Source organism: Zingiber officinale, chromosome 7A, assembly GCF_018446385.1.
Source record: "Zingiber officinale cultivar Zhangliang chromosome 7A, Zo_v1.1, whole genome shotgun sequence".
Lineage (NCBI taxonomy): Eukaryota > Viridiplantae > Streptophyta > Magnoliopsida > Zingiberales > Zingiberaceae > Zingiber > Zingiber officinale.
In genome coordinates this window covers 114,026,023-114,034,866 of record NC_055998.1, presented here as the reverse complement: position 1 = coordinate 114,034,866, position 8,844 = coordinate 114,026,023, and the positions used below count along the sequence as shown (strand labels likewise).

The 8,844-nt window shown below is 37.0% G+C and overlaps 1 protein-coding gene across 1 annotated transcript; it reads right to left on the bottom strand.

Annotated features, from left to right (window-relative positions):
• Positions 1–6,977: 6,977 nt before the first annotated feature.
• On the bottom strand, positions 6,978–7,977 carry LOC122000389 (1,4-dihydroxy-2-naphthoyl-CoA thioesterase 1-like). The gene is made up of 3 exons (XM_042554800.1): positions 7,791–7,977; positions 7,499–7,693; positions 6,978–7,289 (listed from the first exon to the last, which is right to left on the bottom strand). Exons 1-3 carry the CDS (start codon positions 7,905–7,907, stop codon positions 7,122–7,124), a joined length of 480 nt encoding a protein of 159 aa, XP_042410734.1. The 5' UTR covers positions 7,908–7,977; the 3' UTR covers positions 6,978–7,121.
• Between the last annotated feature and the right edge of the window lie 867 nt (positions 7,978–8,844).

The window sequence follows — 8,844 nt, the reverse complement described above, 5'->3', positions numbered from 1 at the left end:
TTGGTATAGTTTGAATCCCTTATGGGCTGCATAACTTAGTAACATTCTAATGGATTCTAATCTGGCTACTGGGGCATAGGTCTCATCATAGTCAAGTCCTTCAACCTGACTAAACCCTTTGGCAACTAGTCTAGCTTTATTTCTAGTAATTTCCCCAGTTTCACTTAATTTGTTTCTAAATACCCATTTTGTTTCTATTATTTTCTTATTCTTAGGTGGTGGTACTAGGTCCCAAACTTCATTACGCTCAAATTGGGCTAGTTCTTCTTGCATGGCTATAATCCAGTCTGGGTCTAGTAGGGATTCATCCACAGTTTTGGGTTCTATTTTTGAAATTAGGGAGATTTGACTCAAGTTCCTAAAAGATGATCTGGTTTGAACCCTTAGGTCTGGGTCACCAATTATTTGATCAGTTGGATGGTTGGGATTCACTCTTGTAGTTCTAGGGGGTTCATTTTCTTGATGTTGTTCCTCTTCTTCATGACTTAGAGTCTGGTTGGTTTCTGGAACAAATTCAGGTGGTTGTGTAAGTTCTAAGTCTTGTTTAGTTTCTTCAAATTTTACATTAGTTGTTTCTTCAATTTTTAAGGTAATCTTATTGTAAATTCTATAGCCTCTACTATTTAGGGAATATCCTACAAAAATTTCATTTTCAATTTTAGAGGAGAATTTTACTAATTGTTCTCTTGTATTTAAGATAAAAACTGGGCACCCAAATACTTTAAAATATTTTATATTTGGTTGTTTATTATAAAACATTTCGAAAAATGTTTTGTTATGGGTTTTATTTATTGTTGTTCTGTTCTGTACATAGCAGGCTGTACTAACGGCTTCTGCCCAAAAGTATTTAGGTAGGTTATACTCATTTAACATTGTTTTAGAAGTTTCAAGTAAGGTTCTATTTTTTCTTTCTACAATCCCATTTTGTTGGGGGGTTTTAGGGCATGAGAACTCATGATGGTAACCGTTTTCAAGACAAAAACTGTTAAAGTTGTGATTTTTAAATTCTCCCCCGTTGTCACTCCTAATTCTTTTAATTTTAATATCTTTTTCGTTTTCAATTTGTTTGCAAAAATTAGTAAAAATTTCAAAAGTTTCATCTTTATGTTTTAAGAATTTTACCCAAGTAAACCTAGAATAATCATCTATAATTACTAAACAATATAAGTTTCTATTTATAGATTTGACTCCATGGGAGTCAAAAAGGTCTAAATGTAGAAGTTCTAATATTGAGTTAACTTGCGGCTGATTTGTTTGTTTGTGAGTGGATTTAGTTTGTTTGCCTTGTTGACAAGCATTACATATGGTTGAATCTAAGTTAGGTAATTTTGGTAAGCCTCTCACAAGTCCATTTAGTTTACTTATATTTCTGAAGTTGGTGTGAGACATCCGCCTATGCCATAGCCAAGTTTCTTCTTTTTGTGTTAAATAACATTTAATGGACGAAATGGTTAAGTTGATGGCATAGATGTTGTCTTTTCTAAAACCTTTTAGGCTTATGGTAGGATTATCTAGATGTTTGATTAAACACTCTGTGGATAGAAATTTAACCTTATACCTAGTATCACACAATTGACTTATACTCAGAAGATTATATTTAAAATTTTCAACAAGTAAAACATTTGTAATTATAAAGTCTAATTTTAATTCAATATTACCTATACCAATTACCTTGAGTTTGCCGTTGTTTCCAAAGGCAACTGTTCCTAAGCTTTTGTAAGTGAGTTGAGTGAACTTGGTGTGATCTCCAGTCATATGTTTGGAGCAACCACTGTCCAAAATCCACTTGGTTTCCTACAGTAAGTAGGATTTAAAGTTAGTCTTTTTGAGCAGACATTATTTAAGTTAAGTTTTAAAATTTTGAAATTAATTTTTAAGTTTAAAATTTAAAATTTTGAAATTAATTTTTAAGTTTAAAATTAAAATTTTGAAATTAATTTTTAAGTTTAAAATTAAAATTTTGAAATTAACTTTTAAGTTTAAAATTTTGAAATTAATTTTTAAGTTTAAAATTAAAATTTTGAAATTAATTTTTAAGTTTAAAATTTTGAAATTAACTTTTAAGTTTAAAATTTTGAAATTAATTTTTAAGTTTAAAATTAAAATTTTGAAATTAATTTTTAAGTTTTAAAATTAAAATTTTGAAATTAACTTTTAAGTTTAAAATTTTGAAATTAATTTTTAAGTTTTAAAATTAAAATTTGAAATTAATTTTTAAGTTTTAAAATTAAAATTTTGAAATTAACTTTTAAGTTTAAAATTTTGAAATTAATTTTTAAGTTTTAAAATTAAATTTTGAAATTAATTTTTAAGTTTTAAAATTAAAATTTTGAAATTAACTTTTAAGTTTAAAACTAAAATTTTGAAATTAACTTTTAAGTTTAAAATTTTGAAATTAATTTTTAAGTTTAAAATTAAAATTTTGAAATTAATTTTTAAGTTTTAAAATTAAAATTTTGAATCTTATTCATCTCACCCGATCTATATTATCAATCAGGGAATCCTATGATTTTGTGAGATGAAATTAGATTTTTATTTTTTTACTTATGGAGTTTTGGTTTAACTTGTGTTAGATTCAGATTTAGCTTTGGTCTCCACAAATAGGCATTCTTCGGATAAATTTCTAAGCTTGGTGAGTCACATGGACGTCATTAGAAGTAACCAACCTTTCGAGATTTTCCGAATAGTCCTATCCACGGAGCTTAGTACTAAATCTTGGTCTAACTGATTAGGATCCATTTGAGAGTAGCTTCGGTCAGTTCCACTTGGCCAAATGCACCAGATCGAAGCCATATCTTTCTAGACATCCGATGCCCAAGCTTCCCTAACGTACTATCATCCAAAAATTTCACTAGTACCATGATTCAAGTTAAATTTGGTCTCTAATCCTAATTACCCTGCCGGGTTAGTTTGTTTTGGGTTAACCTGTCGGGTAAGTTAGTTTTGGAGGTGCCAGCTATTCTGGAGCCTCCCCCTGAATTATTGGCCATTAATTTAAATTTTGGTTTTAGGTTTGTGTCGATTCTTTTTATAGTTATGGTTAACTTGGTGATAATTTTGTTGATTTTTAAAGTGTTTAGATTTTGAATTTGATTTAGGTTTGTATTTTGGATTTTGGTTTGGTTTATTCGATTTTATATAATGTATTTTTTCTTTAGGTATATAATATTGATTAAGTCCTACTTGCGTGGTCAGACACACTTTTGGAATCCAAGCTTGATTAGTTGATTTGTATTGAGTTATTAATGACTTAAAAGTTTTATTTGAGTTTGACTTGTATCCGAGTCCGGTTTTATTATAACATGCTTTTTTATTGTTCAGTATTAAGTCAAGATTTTTTGATCTTGTTGTGAATTTTTCTAACATTTCTTTTAAATTGTTAATCTCATTTTTTAGTGATAAATTCTCCTCCTCAAGTGTTAGATCTTGAGTTGGATTTGAATTTTTGATTTGTTCCTTGAGGTTTTGATTTTCCTCAAGAAGTGATTTGTTTTTATTTTCTATTTTAGTTAATTTACTATTTAAACAGGAAATAATTCTAAAAATTTTTTTGTTTAAATTAAAATTTACCTCATTCGGGCCTTCGGAAACGAGTACGGACTCGTGGCTTGTTTTGGGTTCAGACTCGTCTTCATCTTCCGACTCGTCTTCTGTTTCGTCTTCGCGGGTCATCAGTGCGAGGTGGCTTTGATGTTTCTGCTCTTCTTCCTCCGATTCGTCCGAGGAGTCGTCTCACGTTGCTTGGAGTGCCTTCTTTTTGGTTGGCTTTGATTTGTCGAACTTCAGTTTTGGGCATTCGTTCTTGTAATGTCCCTTTTTATTGCAGCCGTAGCAAGTCACGTTCTTTTGTTCTGAGGGAGAACTGATATTTTGAAGATCCTTTTTGCTGAAGCTCCTTTTTCTCCTGGTGAATATTTTTCTTACCAAGTTCACCAGGTGTTCTTCGTCTTCAGAATCTTGGTCGGAATCTTCTTCAAATTCAGGCTTGCTTTTCTTTTCTTTGGTGGAACCTGCAAATAAGGCTATACCTTTCTCGGCTCCAGCATTAATTTGTTCATGTAATTCTAATTCACAGAAAAGCTCATCTAACTTTAACTTGGAAAGATTTTTAGAAATTTTGTAGGCATCTACTATTGATGCCCACAAACTATTACGTGGAAAAGCATTTAATGCGTACCTTATTAAGTCTCTATTTTCCATCTAGTGGCCTATCGCATGAAGCCCGTTGAGGATATCCTTGATCCTCGCGTGGAGCTGATTCGCCGTTTCACCTTCCTGCATTTTTATATTAAAAATTTTATTTAAGAGCAAGTCTCGTTTGGTTACCTTGGCGTCGCTCGTTCCCTCGTGCAGCTCGATCAATTTGTCCCACAGCTCTTTAGCGTTTTTGTGTGGACCGACTCTGTTTAGTTCTTCTCTTGTTAATCCGCACTGTAGAGTGTTGATTGCTTTATTTTCTGTTAACGCTTTCTTTTTCAAATCAGCTGTCCAGTCTTCAGGATCCAGTATATTCCCGGAAGTGTCTGCTGGAATTTTGTAGGGTCTCGTAACGCTCATCCACTGGTCGAAGTCTGTTTTGAGGTAGACCTCCATGCGCTTCTTCCAGTACGGAAAATCGTCCCCGTTGAAGAGTGGAGGTCGTACTGTGCTGAAGCCTTCTTGTTGGGACATCCTGTACACAGATAAATAACCGAAAAAGAATCCCAAGACTTGGTCTTGGATTAGTAGTGCGGGAAGAGAGAATAGAAGAAAAATCTAGATTGGTGTTGCACCAATTTAGATTTAATTGCAATAAAAAATATTTAAAAAAATGATAAACCAGTTTTGAGTTTAAGTGTAAAACTGAAGACCGAGGAAAAAAAAGGAAACAAAAAATTTCACCCCCAGTCTGATTGGTGGTTGCACCAAATCAGAGCGGTACCTGCTCTGATACCACTTGTAGGGCCGTTAGATTCGATAGAGGGGGGGTGAATATCGATTCGAAAATACAAAGTATAAGCGCAGCGGAAAAGTAAATGAACACAGTTGTTTTTACTTCGTTCGGAGCCTGTGACGACTCCTACTCGAAGGCCCGTGGTCCTTGACCACATTCGTTGGGCAATCACTAGCAATTCGAATATAATTACAAGATGAATACAGGAAATGCTAATGAAACAAAGTAATACCGACAAGGAATTTAACTAAAAACCGAAGGAGCACTTTGTCGGAGCTTTGTTGGCGTCGCAGCAGAGCAGCAGGACCAGCAGTAGAAGAGTTCTCAGATTGATGATTGATGCATTGAAGCTCCTGCCTGGGGCTTCTTTTATATGTTGTTCCGGGCGCCTGGATTCCTTCCGGGCGCCTGGAATGTGACGTAGCTGCTCAAACCGTGATGCTCCACGTGGCGACGACTTGGCTGGATATAATTTGCCTTTAGGGCGCCCGGATCCCTTCCGGGTGCCCGGACCACTTTGTTCCAGAAAACTCCCTTTTCCTGCAAAACAAAGTTAGTCCGAGGCAATATATAACCTGCAACATAGATTGTTAGCACATTTTATAATAGTATGAATTAGCACAAATAGTATGACTTAGATTCCGTCTTTCCGAGACCGAAATCTAGTCACGATCTCGACTTAGATATCCGAAATGGATCTAAGTCGGATCGACGCTTAATATTCCCTTCCCGGGAACGCGTCCTCGCAGTCACTCCCCTCCAGTGACTTACCTTACTTACCTGCCAGACGTCCGGTCAGCCCGTCGACCCGTCTGGACTTCTCGCCAAGCGTCCGGTCAGCCCGTCGACCCGCTTGGACTTCTCGCCAGCTATCCGGTCAGCCCGTCGACCTAGCTGGACTTCGTGCCAGACATCCGGTCAGCCCGTCGACCTGTCTGGACTTCTCCTGCACACTCGATTAAAGTGTCAGATAACAACAAAACTAACTTAACCTATTTGTCATTCATCAAAACCTAGGTTAGACCGTTAGTGCTACCCGCACCAACACCACCATCTTTGCAGCTCGAGTGTTTATCAGCATCTTCAACTCTTCTGGGGGTTAACATCACTATGGTGAGCTGTCCAGCGTCCTCCATCTCCACGTCTCGGATGCAAGTGAGATTCCCATAGATGGCGCCAAATATGATCGTGTTTGAAATCGGTGAAGGCAATGAGTTGGGGGCGTGGCTCTGCTACTGACTTGGTGAAGACTTCGCACTGTCCTACAACACATAGAGCGTTAGTGTCGGCCCAAGGAAGGGGTCCCCGGCGTTGTCCCTCCGATGCACATGTCAATACTCGATTTTAGAGAAGAAAGTAGTAGCTGCGAACGGTAGCAAATAGTGTGAAGTAGCATCGGATACCTTCACCTATAGATGGAGACCCCTTTTATAGTATCACTATTGCATTATGCACACATCTCAAAGCATTAACACATTTTCTAAAGCTTTCCTAAGAAAGGACATGCTATAAAATGTCTCTGACATCTTTCCTTAAATAAGCTCGTCAATCTCTATGACTTGACAGGCTGGAAGTTTCTAAAAGACAATTTACCAACAGGATATTCTTTATCCTTTTCGGCACAAACTTTAGTACGATATGACAGGTAGATGGGTCCTGGCAGAGGTCGACTGGCCGTCGCTCGGCTAATCGATCGTCAGCTCGGTCTGACAGAATACAGTCAATAACTCGTTCTTCACTCAGCCTCTCATTTCACCAAGCAGGTCTACTATATCCGATCGGCTGTTAGGCCTAATAGGATGGAATGGTGGGCCGAGTGCATAGCTCCAAACTAATCTGCGATGGATGATCACTTTGGTGGTCCAATCAACATTTCACGTCTGATCGACAATGTGAGATCTGCTTGACCAAGATAGATGAGTCAGCGATTCTTTGCCCATCCACGTAGCTTTTACAGCTTGATTTTAACCTTCGCACTAACTAATCCTCCTTACTTAGACCCACGGTTTTTGGGGAACATCTTTATCCCCGCATCACTTGTAAAGAATCCAAGAGAGAGTTTTTTTATTTCAATCAGACAAATACAGAAAACTGTTATTATAAACGTGGGAAAGTAATCAGGAAACAAACAAACCGACAAATTTAAATTCGACTATAGATATTTCATCCTACGCATTTTAGCGTAATTTTACAATTTAGAAATTTTATTTTTGGTCGCGTGACGCTGATAAATTTTGGCAACTTCAGGTGGCACTTCGCGCGTCTTTTCGAGAATCGTGACCGTTGAAGAGGCAACTAAAACTCCTTTGGCTGACGTGGACTCATCATCCACCTTCCACATACGCCCATCCCAAATCTATTCGTGACATTTCATCATAATTAATCACTGATAAGTGATAACAAACATCAATTAGAGAAAAAAAATATTTTTAGTAGATATTAATTATGGAATGCTCGGTAATATAATCACGTTTAGTAAAAATTTCTGACATGCTATTTATATATTATATATATATATAACGAAAATAATTTTTTGAAATTGCAGAAAGTAATTAACAGACGTACCTGAAGAAGGCTGCCGGTCTGCGCCGGCGTGGCCTCGGCAAGGAGGCAGTCACCGGTGCGGGCGCTTCGGTGGTGGTTGATGGAGAGCTGAACTCCCACGATGCGTCTGTCCTCTCCGGCAGCGAGTTGGGCGCCGATGCTAGCCAGCGCCTCTGCTATCAGCGCCGACACACCGCCGTGGAGCATTCCGTACGGCTGCCGGCAGATCACTCCGACGACTCATTACTTTCGCTCATCCGAAAATTCTCTCCACAACAAGAACAGAGACTGAGCTAATATGATTGGTAAGTACCTGGCAACATATGTCGGAGACGGTGAGGAGGCCGGCGACGTAGTCGCCGGAGACGACATCGAACCGGAAGCCAATTGCTTGGAGCGGCGCGTCGAGCGGCGGATCCTCGTCCGACATCGCCGCCGAGTCCTCTGTTTCGGATCAAAGAGGGGAGAGGAGAAGAGGATATGACCTTCCCAAGTAATAAATGGACGGAGTGAACGATATGCGAAAATAGATTTTTAATTTTTAGTTTTTCGTATAATAAACAAAAACATATACGACCAATCTACTGTTTAATAAATTTCGTTTTGATTACGGCATTTTAGAATAATAATTTCCTATATTTATGATGATTCTCGACCACGTGGTAGCCTAGTTGTATGGGCCTTCTTATAATTATGGGCGAATTACATTTTTACGCTTGAGGTTTGGTTAAAGTATAAAATGATCTTCGTGGTTTCAAAAATAACAAAAAAACCCTTGAAGTTTGGCTAAACTAACAAAAAACCCCTTGACCGGTCGGTGATAATAGTCAACCGGCAAAGATAAGAAAAAGACATATATACCCTTGTATTTCAGCGGGGAAAAAAGTAAAAAATTACCTTAAGCAGTTGAAAATTAATTAAAGTAAAAAATTACTGTAGCTTGAGAGTCATTTCATTGATATATTGTATAATCCTAAATTCACAAAGCCAGAATATCTTTGATTACAAATTTTTTATCGAAATGTATCTATTGCAAAAATTCATTCTCCTCGTCTTATGCTCCAAACCACAACCAGCCGTTCTTCTCGTCTTATGCTCCCAACCAGACTCCTCTTTCTCACGTTTTGTTTCTTTCACTGTAAAGAGTAATCGATTACATTTCGGTAAGGAATTTGTAATCAAAGATATTCTGACTTTGTGGGTTTAGGGTTTACACAATCGATCGGTGGGATGACTCTCTTAAGCTGCAGTAATTTTTTACTTTAGTGAATTTTCAACTACTTAAGGTAATTTTTTACTTTTTTTCCCCGCTGAAACACAGGAGTATATATATCTTTTTCTTATCTTTGCCGATTGACTACTATCGT

Bases quoted from the DNA above. Each gene is read 5' to 3' on its own strand.
- LOC122000389 (XM_042554800.1), bottom strand. From the start codon at position 7,907: ATGTCGGACGAGGATCCGCCGCTCGACGCGCCGCTCCAAGCAATTGGC. The intron at 7,694-7,790 runs GTACTTACCAAT...ATCTGCCGGCAG, and splicing joins TCTCCGACATATGTTGCCAG to CCGTACGGAATGCTCCACGG. The intron at 7,290-7,498 runs GTACGTCTGTTA...TGTCACGAATAG, and splicing joins AGACCGGCAGCCTTCTTCAG to ATTTGGGATGGGCGTATGTG.